This window comes from Cherax quadricarinatus, chromosome 19 (assembly GCF_038502225.1).
Source record: "Cherax quadricarinatus isolate ZL_2023a chromosome 19, ASM3850222v1, whole genome shotgun sequence".
Classification (NCBI taxonomy): Eukaryota; Metazoa; Arthropoda; class Malacostraca; order Decapoda; family Parastacidae; genus Cherax; species Cherax quadricarinatus.
This window is the reverse complement of record NC_091310.1, coordinates 9,695,047-9,714,293: the sequence shown is the minus strand read 5'-3', so window position 1 is coordinate 9,714,293 and position 19,247 is coordinate 9,695,047. Positions and strand designations below refer to the sequence as shown.

Here is a 19,247-nt window from a genome sequence, read left to right as displayed (position 1 = left end):
CCTGGTATGGTAGCCTGGCTGACTACCATACATACCACACTTGATTTTTTACAATAAATACTATTCATCTCACCCTATATTTTAAGGCAAGCAATGAGTAAACTGTATATACATTTTATTGCTCTGGGATGCTTAAATATCAGAGAATTGTATGTGTGGGTGGGGTGGCCTGGTATGGTAGCCTGGCTGACTACCATACATACCACACTTGATTTCTTACAATAAATACTACTTGTCTCACCCTAGATTAAGACTATAAATATTTTAAGGTAAGTAATGAGTGCACTATGTGTGTATTGTACTTTTTTATTGTTTTTTGATGCCTGGTTCTATTGCTAACTTAATATATGTTAGTGTAATCTTGTTATCTAGTGTTTGTATGCATTTTTAAGTGGAAAAAAAGGGTGTTCCACTTTACGGCAGTTTCCGCTTTACGGCGGTAGCCTGGAACCTAACCAGCCGTATAAGTGGGGCCCTACTGTATATAAAATATAGAAAAATAGTAATAAACAACATTTCATATCGTTTGTTTGTGTAAATATTTTCTGTAAACAAAACAGTGACAACAGTGTTTATGCAGTTATTGTGTTGTATAGAAAAATAAATAACTTACAAAATAGTGATCATATTGGTTTCACAGGCCATTAAAATTACTTGGAAAAAAATAAAAAAAATAATAGAAAATAGTACCAAAAAAAATAAATAAAGTAATACCGGGTGATCAGCAGTCGGCGATGTTACCATATACAAGGCATTTTCTGTCAACTTCATGCCTCCATATCTCGGTAAGTATTGATGGTAAAAATTTTTTGTTTAGCCTATAAGATTTAAAAAAAACAAACTATCTTTTCATAAGAAAAAAATAATTTTTTTTTTAAATTTTGGCGACCTTGAGAACAAGTCTCGGAGAAGGCCTGGGATCCCTGAAAGGGTTAATGTCTCAAATGATGTAGTGGAAGTTTTAGCAGTAAAGATCGAGAACCAAAACCTAGTCATTGTGGCATTCTACAAGCCTCCGGATGCAATGTCTCAACAATTCCAGGTACAGTTGTTGAAAATTGACCACTGTCTGGAAAATCTTCCAGCTCCTGCCCCCAACATCTTGCTCCTGGGGGATTTCAACTTGAGGCACCTAAAATGGAGGAATATAGCAAATAATGTTGTTGTAGTGATAACACCAGGAGGCAGCTCAGACAAGAACTCACACACACACGAGCTTTTAAATCTCTGACAAAATTCAACTTAAACCAGCAAATAATAGAGCCTACTAGATTGGAGAATGCACTGGACCTCATCTTCACAAACAATGATGATCTGATACGAAATGTCACCATATCAAAAACAATGTACTCATATCACAACATAATCGAGGTTCAGACATACGTATATGCGCGGAGCCCCAGACCAACAAAATGAGATCAGTCACGAGGGAGCCTTCACCAAATTCAACTTCAATAAAAGAACATAAAGTGGGACCAAGTAAACCAAGTCCTAAGCGATATAAGCTGGGAAGATAGACTAAGCAACACAGACCCCAACTTATGCCTAGAACAGATTAACTCTGTGGCACTCGATGTATGCTCAAGGCTTATTACTTTAAGAAAAAGGTGGAGTAGATGTAAAATAGAAAGAGACAGGCGCTCCCTTTACAGGCGATGGAAAAGAATAACAGAGCAGCTAAAAGAGATATACAGTATCTGCAATGCATAGGGAGACACTGGTTAGAGAAATAGCAAACATCGAGCCAAAGCTAATGGAATCTTATAGGAGTCAAGAATCGCGGGAAGAACTAAAAGCCATAAATGAAATCAAAAGAAACCCAAAGTATTTCTTTTCTTATGCCAAATCAAAGTCGAGAACAACATCCAGTATTGGGCCCCTACTTAAACAAGATGGGTCCTACACAGATGACAGCTAGGAAATGAGTGAGCTACTCAAGTTCCAGTATGACTCAGTTTTTAGCAAGCCGCTAACCAGACTTAGAGTCGAAGATCTAAATGAATTTTTTATGAGAGAGCCACAGAATTTGGTAAACACAAGCCTATCTGATGTTATCCTGATGCCAAATGACTTCAAACAGGTGATAAATGACATACCCATGCACTCTGCCCCAGGGTCAGACTCATGGAACTCCGTGTTCATCAAGAACTGCAAGAAGTCCCTATCTCGTGCTTTTACCATCCTTTGGAGAGGGAGCATGGATATGGGGGTCGTCCCACAGTTACTAAAAACAAGACATAGCCCCACTCCACAAAGCAAAGAACTACAGACCGATAACACTAACATCCCATATCATAAAAATCTTTGAAAGGGTCCTAAGAAGCAAAGATCTAGATACCCATCTAGATACCCATCAGTTACACAACCCAGGGCAACAGAGCAGGTCGCTCCTGTCTGTCCCAACTACTGGATCACTACGACAAGGTCCTAGATGCACTAGAAGACATAAAGAATGCAGATGTAATATATACAGATTTTGCAAAAGCCTTCGACAAGTGTGACCATGGCGTAATAGCGCACAAAATGCGTGCTAAAGGAATAACAGGAAAAGTCGGTCGATGGATCTATAATTTCCTCACAAACAGAATACAAAGAGTAGTAGTCAGCAGAGCAAAGTCTGAGGCAGCTACGGTGAAAAGCTCTGTTCCACAAGGCACAGTACTCGCTCCTATCTTGTTTCTCATCCTCATATCTGACATAGACAAGGATGTCAGCCGCAGCACCATGTCTTCCTTTGCAGATGACACCCAAATCTGCATGCGAAAAACCAACATCAAAGACCTGGGAGTGATCATGTCAGAGGATCTCACCTTCAAGGACCATAACATTGTATCAATCACATCTGCTAGAAAAATGACAGGATGGATAATTAGAACCTTCAAAACTAGGGATACCAAGCACATGATGACACTCTTCAGGTCACTTGTTCTAAATCTAGGCTGGAATATTGCTGCACACTAACAGCACCTTTCAAGGCAGGTGAAATTGCTGACCTAGAAAATGTAGAGAGAACCTTCATGGCGCGCATAACGGAGATAAAACACCCCAATTACTGGGAGTGCTTGAAGTTCCTGAACCTGTACTCTCTGGAATGCAGGCGGGAGAGATACAGTTGACCCCCGAGTTTTGGCAGCATCAACTTTCGTGAAATTCGACTTTCGGCAAATTTTTTCGGCAAAATTTGGCCTCGAGTTTCGTGATTAGACCCATCCGCCTGTCACCGCGCACACAAAGCCAGTCTCCCACGCCATTCATGCTCAGTGTGCCATTGTTTACCAACACGTGACCATCACCCCGCGGGTTCATATGTAATAATCCAAATCCATTGTTTTTTGTGATTGCAACTGCTAAATAAGTCACCATGTGAAAAGGGACTAAATTAAGTAGTGGTAAAACAACCTTTAAATAGGTTGACACTATGATATGAAATTAATCTGGGAGTAGGATTTGGCTTATAGCATAAAGTTTGAGCAATTAATATCACTATAGAAATATTATTTGAGGTAGCTGATACTAGCTAGTGGAAGATGGTACAATGAATTGCACAGTAGTGCAGTAGGAGCATACACTAGTTTGTTATTTGTAGTTTGGGAGCAAAGGGAAAATTAGGTAAGATTATAAAAGAATTATAACAGTGCTTAAGTAGGAATAAATGGTAATTCAGATATTATTAAAGAGTAAGTATCATATTAACAAGTAATAAATTGTGAAAGGGAAATCTGGGAAGATAACACAAATTGGGTCACACAAGGAATTGTGTGGGACACATGGGATAATGAGGTAGTAAATACTATCCAGGAGGTGATAGTACAGGGATTAGTTCAATAATGGCATAATAACATACACTAACGTAGTACAATGATTTGGTCACTAATATCAGTCAGACTCTGTAATGTTTGCATCATGAAGGAAGTTTGCTAGTTCATTTTCATTTGTAATGTAGTACACACGGCCTACATTTGTTTTTCTTACTAGAATTTGTCCATCATGTACAAAGCACTGGTGAATTTTATCATTATTCTCACGTTTTAGTTTTCTCACTCTGTACAGGAAGTTCTGTCGTTTTCTTGTGAGACTCATTTATGTATATATCTTTTTTTGCTTTAATAGATGAACTTATTAGGTCTTTTTCTGTCTTGTGTGTGAAATCTGAGCATAACACTTTCGCCCTTGGTTCCCTAGTAACCGTAATTCTTTTATTTTCGACACTGGCACATTAACCTGTAGGGGGTCGCGTATGATCTGGAGAGTTGTAGCTCTGCAGTTGGTATGGTTTAATTCACTAGGAAAGAGTTGACTGTTAATCACTACTGCATCGGCTAGCTTTTCTTGCTCTGCCTTATCATCTTGGTAAGCAAAATAATTGTTCAATTGGGTATCCATGTTTATTTTCCAGTCCTTGACAGCATCTTCAATCTTTGTGTTTTGGGAAGTTATTTGATCTGTGTGGCTGGCTATGACTGATTGGAGGGTCTTTCCAAAATCAGTCGTGCCAGGTGATGTTAGCTGTTGTTCAAGGCTGTTGATCTTATTCTCAAGGTGAAGTAACTTAGATTCGTGGTTTGTTATTGTTGCGCGGAGAGACATATTTTCAGCACGAAGATTCAAGTTATCTGCCGTTAGGGTGGTGATGTAATTCTTTAAAGTGTCAGGATCATTAGTCATACCTGGGAGCATATCAGATGGGTTAAATCCTATGAAGGCAACAGAGGTAGAGAGGGAGTCAGTCACGGTTGGTGTTGTTGTAGTTGAGTCGCCTTGGTTGGTGGGTGAGGGTGAGTCGGCCATGTTTGTTGTTGGTGATGCATCACTCTGGGTGGTGAGGGGGGTGGATGGGGCACCGACGTCCTGCTGGGTCGTCTTATGGAATAGTCGATTACTAGGTGCTGCCTTGCTGTTCTTAGTGCAACACAGCTGCATCTGTACCAATTGGCCATAGTGTCCAAATGTCATTAACTTATGCAAATATTAAGACACTAATATCTGCAGTCAAGTACCAGAATCACAATTTTCTCATTTGTGGTGATTTAAAAGTTATTGCTTTCCTACTAGGTCTTCAAGGCGGATACACCAAGTATCATTATTTTCTGTGTCTTTGGGATAGTAGGGCAGACAGCCAGCACTACGAACAAAAGGACTGGCCACCAAGAACCAGCTTCTCACCTGCAAATCACAATGTGATAACTGTGCCACTAGTTGACCCCAAAAATATTCTGCTGCCACCACTCCACATCAAATTAGGGGTTATGAAAAATTTTGTGAAGGCCTTGAATAAGAATAAAACTGCTCTCAAGTACCTGGAGTCAAAGTTTCTTCATATAAGTGAAGGCAAGTTAAAGGCAGGAATCATTGTTGGCCCTCAGATTCAGGAATTGATGAAGGACAAGCATTTTGATGGAGCATTAGCAGGTGTCGAGGTGAATACCTGGTTTTCATTCAGGCAGGTTGTCCACAACTTCCTGGGAAACAGGCGCTCTCCTGAATATGAAAAAAGTGATCCAAGACCTGATTTCAAGTTTCCAACAACTTTAGTTTAGAATGAGTGTGAAGATGCACATTTTTGCATTCACATCTTGACTATTTTCCAAACAATTGTGGGGACTACAGTGAGGAACTAGGAGAGTGGTTCCATCAGGATACCTGCAACATGGAAACTCGATACGAGGGCAAATGGAATGTCAGCATGATGGTGGATTACTGCTGGTCATTGAAACGTAATAGTCTCGATGCACAGCACAATCGAAAATCAAAGCAGTCCTGCTTCCTTTGATTCAGTATGTAGGCGAACCATTAGGAACATATTTTTTTAATAAAATCATTTGATTTGATTCATGTTTGTTATGTTGGTTTGTCCCTTATTCCTTTGATAATAAGGTTCTCACTATATGTTCTAGTGTGGGGTAGCTTTTTACTTAATGGCCTTATCTGTCTAGGGGTAATACTTACATTATGGCTGATCATCCTGAGTGTCTCTGATATCCTTTCACCAGCCCTCTTCACAGGTTATGTAAACTACTACTATAAAAATATAACTGTATTCTCAATAGATATGTACAGAATATACAATTACAGCCTCACATTTTCAAAACAAAGATCTACACACTCCATAGCTGTTCTCCACATGGTGTATTCCAACAACTTTTGTCCTTCTCTCTTCTTGACATAACTCTGGGCTAACCAGTGTTTTGACACACTTTAGTCACCCTGGGTATGGTGGCCACAACTTAAATTATAAAAACTCACCCCTGGAGCACACATAATGCCCCAAAAGGTAGAAAGAAGGACCCAGAGATCCTGCCAGGTTGAAGGTCAGCCATAGAGAGAGAGCCTCAGTGAGAGGGAGAGAGAGAAAGACTAGCTAAGCTCCTCCCACCAAAACAAAAGACTGTTGCCAAGCACAATTCTCCAGTTACCACAATTCTACCACCCTTAATTTTACTTTTACAAAAAGAAATACAACTTTATAAACTACTTATTTAAATTGTGTGTTTATGTGTCTATAGTATAACCTATTATATTGAGAAAAATAGGCTTGACCCAGCTGCCTCTCAGTCATAAGGTTGATCAGCCCTTATGACATTTAGAGCAAAGTCCCCATCAATTCAATATAATTAGGTATTCCAGAGTAACTGTTACTTGTAAATACATGTTGGGTCCTATAGCCCCATAACAATGTTGATCTGGAATTCACATGTTCTTCAAACTAACAGAATGTGCTTTTCCATTATTACTTGCCTGATTCTAATAAATTAACAATTTATTAAAAATTCACATTTTTTATTATCATTAATTTGTATTTTATTCAAAATCCTTACGTGATAGAGCAAAATGGTTTAGATATTTATGATCAGCAGCCCAAGAACATGTAAGATTGCAACCATGAATAAAAATAAAAATTAAAAACATTCCAAATGCAGACCAGTGTTACAAATAAACTACATTTAGAAAGGAAACTAAATATTAGAGAAAAAATATATGTTATTTTGTCTATAATATTTACAAAATATTTATATTTAGCTAGAAAAAAATTTTGATTTGAATTTAAAATATAACTCAAGGTGTTTCTTTTTTGTTCTTTACACCACAGTATAAAATTAGCATGATTTTTAAAGTGATGAAGTTGAAGACAAAACCTGTAATATCGTTATACTTTCCAGAACAAGCAGCTGAAAGTTCATTGTGCTGAGAAAGTCAAGATATTCTTCGACCAGAAGATGACCAACATATTCAGAGACTTGCCCTATGGTGAAGAGGAAGGTTTCATTGAACATCTGAAGTTCAAGGTATGGTTTGCTACAGTTGATATTTGGCGTGTACGTAATAACAACATGTAGCTGCCAGGTGAAGTTGAACACTGACTTCTACAAAGTAAAAGTAGACTGTTATATTATACAGATTTATTTGCCATGTTTTAGTTATTGCACTATTGAAAAATTGTGGCACAATTTTATACAACACTTCAAAAAAATCAACTTAACACTATTCCGTTTGCGGGCGTGGAAAAAATTTGCCCAGCTCAAGCTGCCGCCTTGTTATGGGTCAGCGGGGGAGACCTACCGCCATTTCCTACCACCCCCGACACTCCCGCCATCACCATCCCAACCTTCGTTCATACGTGTTCAGTTCCAGTCCACAAAGGAGGTGACCAAGCTGACTTGAATAACTATAGACAAATATCTAACTTACCACTGCTCTCTAAAATCTTTGAAAAATTAATTCATAGACGGATCTATTCCTACCTTGTCTCACACAACATATTAAACCCTTGTCAGTTTGGATTCAGGAATAATAAAAGCACAAATGATGCCATCATACACATGCTAGAACTAATATATACCTCACTGGAAAAGAAAGAAGTCCCGCTTGGCATTTTCATTGATTTACATACAGCTTTCGATACAGTCAACCATGAACTGCTGTACTCCAAACTAATGCACTGTGGTATCAGAGGCCACTCCCTCAACTACCTAAAATCATACCTTAGTAACAGAACTCAATATGTGTATGCAAACGATGCAAACTCTTCCACCCAACCAATCACAGTAGGAGTCCCACAAGGAAGTGTCCTTGGACCTCTTCTCTTTCTCATCTACATCAAAGATCTACCAAATGCATCACAGCTACTCAAACCCATATTATTTGCAGATGACACTACATATGTCTTTTCCCACCCAAACACAGTCATACTAGCAAACAGTCAATGCCGAATTGCAGAAAATATCTGCCTGGATGATGACTAATAAACTTACCCTGAATACTGACAAAACCTATTTCATTCAGTTTGGAAACAAAACTGCAAATGATCCAATTAACATAACGCTAAATGGATCATCAGTCACAAGGCTCACAGAGGGAAAATTCCTAGGTATCCACCTTGACAGTAGCCTTAAGTTCCAGACACACATACAACAAATCAAGAAAATCTCCAAGACTGTAGGCACACTATCAAAGATAAGGTACTACATTCCACAATCGGCTCTCCTGGCACTGTACCCTTATCTTACATATGGAATTTGTGCATGGGGATTAACAACATCCAGTCACCTAAAACCCCTAATAACCCAGCAAAAGGCAGCAGTAAGAATGATAACAAATTCCCACTCCCGCCAGCATACTCCACCAATTTTCAAAAGTCTGAATCTGCTCGCCATTATGAACATCCATACTTATTCATGTGCCTACTACATACACAGAACAATACATGCAAATATAAACCCTCCACTCAAACTTCTCCTCACCAACCTAAACAGGACACATGACCACAACACAAGACACAGATCTCTTTTTGATATACCTCGTGTCCATATCACAGTGTAAAAACTCTATGCACATAAAGGGCCCCAAAATATGGAATTCACTACCAGAAGATATTAAAGTAACCCGGTCTGAAAATCAATTTAAGACTTCTCAAAAGCCACTTAATCACCCTAGATACTCACTTATGTACTCCCACATCATAACTTCAACAATCACTTTGAACCTTTTATCCATTGTTGACAGGAATATAATTGAATCATAGTTTTCACAAAAAGCATTTTTGAATGTATGAATATATCTTTTGTCTTATACAAATTAGATTCACTTATAATTAATAATCTACTGTACAACTATGAAATTATTACTATCCTACTGTACAACTATGATATAATCCTTAGTGTTAAGTAGTCTGTAAGCCAATAATGTTAAGTTGGCTCATAATGCCTAGGCATAATAGAGGCTCTCATTGCATTGCAACTCACTATTGTAAATACAAAATCTCAATGTACTGTTTGCAAAGACATTTATTTTTTCTTAAGAAATGCTAGAGAATCTTTTTCTGAAGGTAATAAAACAAAAAGTACAAAATTTGATGGAAAATTGACAAAATTATTCTCTCGCAAATTTTGATGTGTCAGCAATATTTATGTATCGGCAATTTTGCCGACTTTGACTCCCATTTTAGGCCAATTACATTATTCCAGTCAACCAAATTCTTAGCTATTTCACTAGTATTACTTCTATTCTATCGATTGAGAACAAGAAATTACCAAGTCAACTGTGTCAACTGCAAAATAAAGTGATCAGAAATTAGTAATTTGTCCAATTTAATGCAAAGTTCAAAATATTCTAATTTCAAAATAACTTCCAGAATAAACAGTGCAGGTATTCCTGGCACTAAACTAACAATTCCTCTGTTCATTAGTTACATTTTCAGGCTTTACAAATGAATTCCATTTTGATTTTTTATTCACATCATGAATTTTTATTCAAACCAAAAAATAGATGATTTACTGTTATGCAATATTGTAATAATTGTATAAATAATATCACCACATTTGTGAATGTATATTAGACCCACCAGCTGGCATGTATTAAATGTGTGAGGTCATTTGTTTACTCTTGAACATCGGCAAAAATTGAACATTTCTGCTTCTTTGAGCTCAGTTTTAAGCAATTTGCATTACTAAAACCAATCAAAATTTTCTCTATTTCTGTAATATATCTTCCATTCTATCAAATGAGACCAAAAAATCGCAAATACAACTATAAAAACATACGAAAAAACACTGCAAAGTCACTGTTTTAATCGAAAATTAGTCTCAGTTTTTTTTCTTTCATTATGCACTGTGTGCTGCAGGATTTGTTTTATGTGGTGCACACATACCACATAGATGTATTCTCTCATATCTAGGCCTAGATTTACTGCTCACAGCTTATCAGAGTGAGCTGAGCTCATGGCGTAGATCTACGGTTTGGATCCTCAATGTATAGCCGTAGATCTACGGCATGGACCCTGAAAGGTTAACCCTTTCCGGGTTGAGAGGCCCTCTCCTAAACTCGTTTTCAGGGTCGAAAATTTTTTGGAAAAATAAATTATTTTTCTTATGAAATGATAGAGAATATTTTCCCGATCATAATGACACCAAAGGTATGAAATTTGATGGAAAACTTACAGAATTATGCTCTTGCAAAGTTAGCGGTCTCGACGATGTTTACGCATCGTCGATTTCGCCCACTTTGAGCCCTGTTCTCAGCCAATTTCAGTCTACTAGTCGACAAAAATCATATCCATTTTGCTAGAACTCCATTTTTTCTATCGAATGGGTACAAGAAACCACCCATTTACCGATCTCAACTATCCAATAAAGTGGTCAGAAATTGGCAATTTTGCCAATTTCACACAAATTTCAGAAGATGCCAATTTCCAAATAGGGTCCAGAATAAACAAGACAGACATTCCTGGCACTAAAATAACATTTTCTCTGTTCATTAGTCACGTCCCCAGGCCCCTATTACATCTCTTTTGCTTTCCACTTTGAATTTTTATTCTCACAAAAAATAGAAGATTTACTGTTATGCAGACTACTGCATTAGTGTAGAAATTGTGAAGAAATATCAGTGCACTTGTGAAAGAATATTAGACTCACCAGTTGACGTGTTTTGGACGCTTGGCATGATTTGTTTACTTTTGAACTTTGGTAAAAATCGAACATTTCTGCTACTTTGTGCTCAATTTCAAGGTACTTTTCATTATGAAACTAATCAAAATCATCTCAATTTCTGTAATATGTCTTCCATTCTATAGATTGAGACCAGGAAAACTAAAATACAACCATAAATACCATACGAAAATACACTGCAAACTCGCTGTTTTAAACCAAAAACATGGTCGGAGTTTTTTTTTTCTCATTATGCATTGTGAGCTGCAGGATTTTTTTTATACTGTGCACAGTGACCACATAGACCCATTCTTTCATATGTAGGCCTACCAGCTTTCTCTCACTAAATTTGAAGGCGCTAGAATTTAGGAGTTCTAGTACGTCAATAACCGTGGTGCGTAAGCCGTACTAGTACATCAGAAACCCTGAAAGGGTTAACTGACTTATTGACTGACTTGACTGACTGACTTGATTTACTTGACTGACCTACTGACTGACTTACTGACTAAGTTTACTGATTGATTTGACTGATTTACTGACTGACTTGACTGACTTATTGACTTGACTGATTTACTGACCTAAAGTTAGACTTTTTCACTGAAGACCCTGACAAATCTTTGAAACAGTGTCTAGAGTAGCTGATGTCTTACCATCAGTCGTATAATGTACTGCGGGGTAAAATAGAACAGAAATCCATTACAGAATTTATGCACACTCCAGTACAACCATTGCCTTCAGTACCAGAACCTCTACCATCCACCTCAGCCCAGTAGGGCCACAACATAACTCTCCACTCTCTTCACAATCATCTACAAATACCAGCACCCACAATTTAAGGTAAGAAATACTATTATTTCTGTTGCATTTGTAGTCTTAAGCAGTAAAAACGTAATACATTATGACAGTGTAAGTAAGTTTATTCAGGTATACACAAATACAGTTACTTTGATTATCATACATAGCAGCGTATGTGTAGAGAACCTAGGATAACTCAAAAAGTTCAGACAGAGTGACTTATTTTCATTGGGGTCCTTTTACCTTATTATTATAATATGAAGATTATAATATCTTATTATTTTTCCATAATGGAGATAACATCTTATTATCATACTAAAAAGACTATCTACTACACGAGGGTCATTAAAACTATCGACAATATGAGGGTCATTACTAAGAATAAGGTAAAATTACACGTGTGTTAGCTAAAAAATAAAAAATCATTCCTCTCCCTTTCTGTAGCTACTTTCATCAGACACCTTTTGTCACTCTTCTTGAACTGGTTCATGCTATGACTGGCTTTGACATGTGCGGGCAGTCTGTTCCATTCCTTTATTGCTGTACAGTAAAAGGTGTTTGAAGCCTGCTCACTGACTGTGGGTACTACAAAGTTGTGTTCTCTCCCCCTAGTACTATGATTGCTTTGGTTCCCAACCTTGACAAAATTGACAGCAAGATATTCTGGACACTGTTTGTGAGCAATTTTATAAACATGATTTAGCTTCAGTTGTTTTACTCTGTCTTCTACATTCAGCATATCCAACTGCTATAATTCATCCTGGCCTACATGCTCTCTTGGACCCAGGTCCAGGATGAATCTTACTATTTTGTTCTGGGTGATTTGCAGTCTATCTTTCAGTTTTTTCTCAAGGCAGAGTACCATGAAGAGCAAGCGCAATCCATATGACACTGTATAAGGGCTAGACATAGGGTCTTGCGAGCCTATAGAGGAATTTCAGGCTGGCATTCACCTTCTTTACTACACTGTTCTCTATCAATTCTCCTGACATGCATGGGTCAAAGGGGATTCCCAGATATTTTACTGAGGAAACTGAAGTGATGGGCTTCCCATTACACTGGACATTAAAATTATTTACCCTTCTCAGTTTATGTTTTGTGCCAGAGAGAATGGCTTCAGTTTTCCCGAGGTGTAAAGATAGTGTGTTGTCTACTAACCATTTGCTGCAGGACTCCAGTTCCAGTGTTAATACATTAGCTATATCTTGTGGGTCTTTACCTGACACTAACAGACCACTGTCATCTGCAAACAGTAGGAGTTTGCACTTGACACTGATAGGCATGTCGTTAACAGCATAGGAATAATAAGGACCGAGAATACTACCTTGGGGAACTCCATATGCTATCGGCAAGGGTTCTGATTCCGTTTTGTTGATTTTGACAATTTGTCTCCTGTTTTTAAGGTAGGATTTAAACCAGTCTACAGAACCTATACCGATAGCTTGAAGCTTCTTACATAATATATTGTGGTTGACAGTATCGAAGGCCTTTTGCAGGTCTAAGGATACCACACCTATGAGGTTCCCCATTGACATTTCAGTTTTCAAGTAATTCATCAGATTAATTAGGGAGGTGTCGGTTGAGTAAGATCTTTTAAAGCCTTAACCCTTTGAGGGTCGACAGGACCTCTCCGAAACTCGTTCTCAGGGTCGGCCAAATTTAAAAAAAAAAAAAAATTATTTTCTCTTATGGAAAGATAGAGAATCTTTTCCCGATCATAAAGACACCAAAAGTTTGAAATTTGATAGAAAACTTACGGAATTATGCTCTCGCAAAGTTAGCGGTCTCGGCGATGTTTACGCATCGGCGATTTTGCCCACTTTGAGCCCCATTTTCGGCCAATTTCACTGTACTAGTCGACAAAAAACATGAATATTTCGCTAGAACTCCATTTTTTCTATCGAATGGATGCAAGAAACCACTCATTTATGAAATTCAACTATCCAGTACAGTGGTCAGAATTTAGCAATTTTGCCAATTTCACACAAATTTCAAAAGATGCCAATTTCGGAATAGGGTCCAGAATAAACAAGAAAGACATTCCTGGCACTAAAATGACATTTCCTCTAGTCATTAGTCATGTCTCAAGTCCCCTCTTATATTCTTTTGCTTTCCACTTTGAATTTTTATTTTCACAAAAAATATAAGATTTACTGTTATGCAGACTACTGCATTAGTGTAAAAAATGGTATAAATATTATTGGTGCACTTGTGAAAGAATATTAGACTCACCAGTTGACGTGTATTGCACGCTTGGCACGATTTGTTTACTTTTGAAGTTTGGTAAAAATCGAACATTTCTGCTATTTTGAGCTCAATTTCAAGGCACCTTTCTTTGTAAAACCAGTCAAAATCATCTCAATTTCTGTAATATGTCTTCCATTCTATAAAATGAGACCAAGAAAACTAGAATACAACAATAAATACCATACGAAAATACACTGCAAAGTCGCTGATTTATTAAAAAAAAATGGTCAAAGTTTTTTTTTTCTCATTATGCACTGTGTGCTGCAGGATTTTTTTTAGACTGTGCACACTGACCACATAGACCCATTCTTTCATATGAAGGCCTACCAGCTTTCTCCCACTAGATTTGAGGCCACTAGAATTTATGAGTACTAGTACGTCAAAAACCCCTACGCGTAAAACGTACTAGTACGACGAAAACCCTCAAAGGGTTAAAGCCTGATTGATAGCAATGGAGAATGTTGTTGTCATTAAGGTACTTAGCTACTTGACAGTACACCTCCCTCTCTAGAATTTTGGATATTATACTGAGTATACTAACAGGCCTATGGTTGCTTACATCAGACCTACTATTTTTCTTGAAGAGAGGACTAACTCTGGCCTCCTTGAACCCCTCTGGTATGGTATTAGTGGAGATGGACAAATTTATTATGTGAGCAATAGGGATTGACAATTGAGAAGCACCATCTTTTAGGAACTTAGACGGGATGTTATCTGGGCCAGTGCTCTTAGTTGGGTTTAACCTGCTTAGTTCTTTTTGAATAAAGTCATGAGATACACTTGCTAGTTGACAACTGTTTGGGGTTACCCCTTTATTGGTATAGTTTGTTTGAAACTTATCTGAGTCTGTGTTAAAGGTATTTGATGCAGCTGGTAGTTTACTTACTAGTGTCGATGCAACAGATGTGTAGTAGGAATTAAAACAATTTGCCACCTTAAATGTTTCGTGGCATACCTCGTTATCAATAATGAGTACTATGTTAGACCTATCTACTGGTTTATGGCTATACCCCAACTGTTTTAATTGTTGCCAGAGCTTTCTGGGGTTATGCTTTTACTCTTCAATTTTTGAGCAATAGTGCTTTGCCTTTTCTCCCTTTATAATTCTCTCTACTCTGTTCTTCACCCTTTGGAATTCATTTAGTGCTGCAATATCCTGTCTGTTTGCTTTAAATTTTTTTAGCAACTGATCTCTGAAATTCATATTTTCTAATATCTCATTGTAGTCATCCAGGGTTCAGTTCTCCGTTTAATCCTAACCTCTTTAATTGGTGCAAAATTATCAAGGATGGCAATGAACATTGTTTTGAATTTTTCCCAGGCATCATTTATGTCTGTGCAACTTGTTATCTCTGTCCAGGCACAATTGTGTAGCCTATTTACCAGTGTTTCTTTACTGCAGTTTCTAGTTGACCTCATTTTTATTGTCCTGTGTAGGCCTGTCCTATCCCTAGTGATTTTCCTGGTACAGTAAATGATGAAATGATCACTAAGGCCTGTGGCAATGATGCAGTTACAAAGTATGTGGTCAATTAAGGTGGCTGAGAACTGTGTGATCCAGGTTGGTGTATTAATTAGTTGAGTGTAACTATTTAAACCTAGAATTTGCTTATACCTTTTGCATAGCCTGTTATTTTGCTGCTGAAAACAGATATTGAAGTCTCCCAGTATTACTGTCTCGCAATTGTTTTCAAGTCCGGACAAGACTCTGGAAAAGTCTTCTGAGAACTGGTCATGGGTGGGAGGGCGGTAACTAGTTCCTATTAAGATGGGTTTGGTCTTGGGAAGCAGCACTTCAAACCATAGAATCTCCAGTTTATTGTTATTTAAATCAGGTCTTGGGTTGTAAGCTAAGTAATTTCTTATGTAGGCACATACTCCACTACCCTTTCTGTTCCTGAGCGTTTTATATTGTAACTTTCTATTTTGACCTCATTGTCAGTCATCGTATCATCCAACCAGGATTCAGAGATGGATATAACTGCCGCCCTAGTTCTGTTAGCTAGAATCCTAATCTCTGCCATTTTTGGAAAAAGTGATCATGCATTGACATGAATAAAGTGAAGGCCTGTTTTCATAAAACAATTATAATCATCAATATATGGCAGTGGGTCATTTGTATTAAAATTAGGTAAATCAATGTAATCATTGCTAAAGGGTAACTGTGCCAAAGTGCATTTGTTACACACAAAATGCATTCTGGCACCATTATTATAATTGTACATACATCCATTATGCACCCACCAGTGAACTACAATTACATATTCACTTTTATTTTAGTAAGCTCTGGAGGCTTTCTTGGGGCTCCCAGGAACGTAACCCTATTTTTCCCATAAATTCCTCAGTTTATCTAACGTGAATTTACCTAACACAGTGTTTTCAGGAACATAACTACCGTGTAATATTGGTCTACTGTACATAATCCACAGGGTTAATTGGTTCAGAAACATTGAAAAAATACATTTGTTAAAAAGTTGTCAATTATTGTTAGAAACACAACAAACTCATCACTATCAACAACAATTATCATTATTGTTAGAAACACAACAATCTCATCACTATCAATAACAATTATCATTATTGTTAGAAACACAACAAACTCATCACTATCAACAACAATTATCATTATTGTTTGAAACACAACAATCTCATCACTATCAATAACAATTATCATTATTGTTAGAAACACAAACTCATCACTATCAACAACAATCATTACTATTAGAAACACAACACAAACTCATCACTATCAACAACAGTTGCTGTTATTGGCCACCCTCTTAAACTTATTTATCTGTTAAATAGAAGGTTTTTGGTAGAGAGCAACATGAATGTATTTTATAATGTGGCTCATATGAAATGTCTAATACACAAATAACACCCAAATAGGAGAATGAAATGTATGACAATGTTTTGGTCCAAGTTGGATTATTAACTAGTCCAAACATCCTCTTATTACAGATATCAGTACTGGAACTCAACACACTTGTATATACGGCATAAAAAATTACCATTGAACCTAAATGATGAATGGTCACGTCGACCCAGATCTAAATCTATATAATCTAACACCCAGTCAAAATTTAATGGAAAGTAACTGCCTCTATTACACAGCATCACAAGCCAGCACTGTCCTACATACTGCTAAAAATATTACAGTTCTTAATTACAATATCAGGTCCCTAAGCAAACACTATGATGACCTGGCACTCCTTAATTCCCTAAAGACAACCTTCTCCTGTATTAGTCTCACTGAAACCTGGCTTAAGCAGGACACAGTAGATATCTACTCACTACCAGGATACACAACACTCCACAACTGCAGACCATACCAAGTTGGGGGTGGTATTGCAATCTACTACTCTAATGAACTATCTTGTTATAACACCACTTGCTATAGTGATGAATATGGAGAATATATTTTTGCAAATTTTACTGTAAAAAACCTTAAGATACCTATAACAGTCGGCGCCATTTACCGGATGCCTCATACAAACATCCCAAATTTTAGCGATAAAATTTGGGATGAACGAGCACCACCTTCTCTTAGCCGGAAACTTCATCATCAACCTTGGCCTAACAGATGACCCACCAGTAACTGATTTCATCAACAATACAAACAACACATTTCTCATACCAACTATAACTAAACCAACCAGGCTAACAGAGACATGTACAACCATTATTGACCATATATAGACCAATATACTAGACCCTCTTAAATCAGGGATAATCACAGATAGCACTACTAACCACTACCCCACCTTCCTCTTAACAAGCATTAGTAAACAACCACTGGAATACAACAAAGTTTCTTTTAGACTCCATGACGAGGCCTCAATAAGTAACTTCATAGCAGAGGTAGGGACAATTGACTGTCCTACAGAATTCTCCAATGCCAGTGGTATCGATGATTAGATAGACATATTTCTTAGTAAATTGCTTAGACTATATAACAAATATTGTCCCATAAAAATGAAACAGATTACAAATAAACAGCTAGGCAGGAGGCCAAGAGAAGAATATGAGAGCAACAGAGCAATGGTCGACACACTAGCCGAGGTTGCCAGAAGAGCTCACATGGGATGAGCAAAGTTACTAGTTATGGGTGATTTCAATCACAAGGAGATTGACTGGGAAAACCTGGAGCCCCATGGGGGTCCCAAAACATAGAGAGCCAAGATAATGGATGTGGTACTGGAAAACCTCATGCATCATTATGTTAGAGACACTACCAGAGAGAGAGGTGAGGATGATACAGCAAGACTGGACCTTGTATTCACCTTGAGTAGTTCGGACATCGAGGATATCATGTATGAAAGGCCCCTAGGAGCTAATGATCATGTGGTTCTGTGCTTTGACTACATAGTCTAGCTACAAGTGGAGAGAGTAATAGGAACAGGATGGGAAAAACCAAACTACAAAACGGGGGACTATTCAGGCATGAGGAACTTCCTGCAAGACATTCAGTGGGACAGAGAGCTGACAGGAAAACCAGTACAAGAAATGATGGACTATGTGACAACAAAATGCAAGGAGGCAGAGGAGAGGTTTGTTCCCAAGGGAAACAGAAATAATGGGAAGACCAGGATGAGTCCTTGGTTCACCCAAAGGTGTAGGGAGGCAAAAACTAGGTGTACTAGAGAATGGAAAAGGTACAGAAGACAAAGGACTCAGGAAAATAAAGAGATTAGCTGGAGAGCTAGAAACGAATATGCACAGATAAGAAGAGAGGCTCAACGACAATATGAAAATTACATAGCATCGAAAGTCAAGTCTGACCCAAAGCTGTTGTATAGTCACATCAGGAGGAAAACAACAGTCAAGAACCAGGTAATCAGACTGAGGAAGGATGATGGGGAGTTAAGATAAGATAAGATTTCGTTCGGATTTTTAACCCCGGAGGGTTAGCCACCCAGGATAACCCAAGAAAGTCAGTGCATCATTGAGGGCTGTCTAACTTATTTCCATTGGAGTACTCAATCTTGTCCCCCAGGATGCGACCCACACCAGTCGACTAACACCCAGGTACCTATTTGCTGATAGGTGAACAGGACAACAGGTGTAAGGAAACGTGTCGAAATGTTTCCACCCTCCGGGAATCGAACCTGGGCCCTCTGTGTGTGAAGCAGGAGCTTTAGCCACCAGGTATGTGAGGAGCTCAACACGAGATTTAAAGAAGTATTTACAGTGGAAACCGGTAGGACTCCAGGAAATCAGAACAGGGAGGTACACCAACAAGTGCTGGATGAGGTACACATAACCAAGGAGGAGGTGAAGAAGCTG

General features: G+C 37.9%; 1 protein-coding gene across 1 annotated transcript in view; it reads right to left on the bottom strand.

Annotated features, from left to right (window-relative positions):
- Positions 1-1,026: 1,026 nt before the first annotated feature.
- Positions 1,027-19,247, bottom strand: part of LOC128688223 (uncharacterized) — a 598,240-nt gene continuing 580,019 nt past the window's right edge. The window contains exon 4 of the mRNA XM_070086551.1: positions 1,027-1,132. Within this exon, the coding sequence (XP_069942652.1) occupies positions 1,119-1,132 (14 nt within the window). The 3' untranslated portion in view covers positions 1,027-1,118. The remainder of the gene's footprint in view (positions 1,133-19,247) is intronic.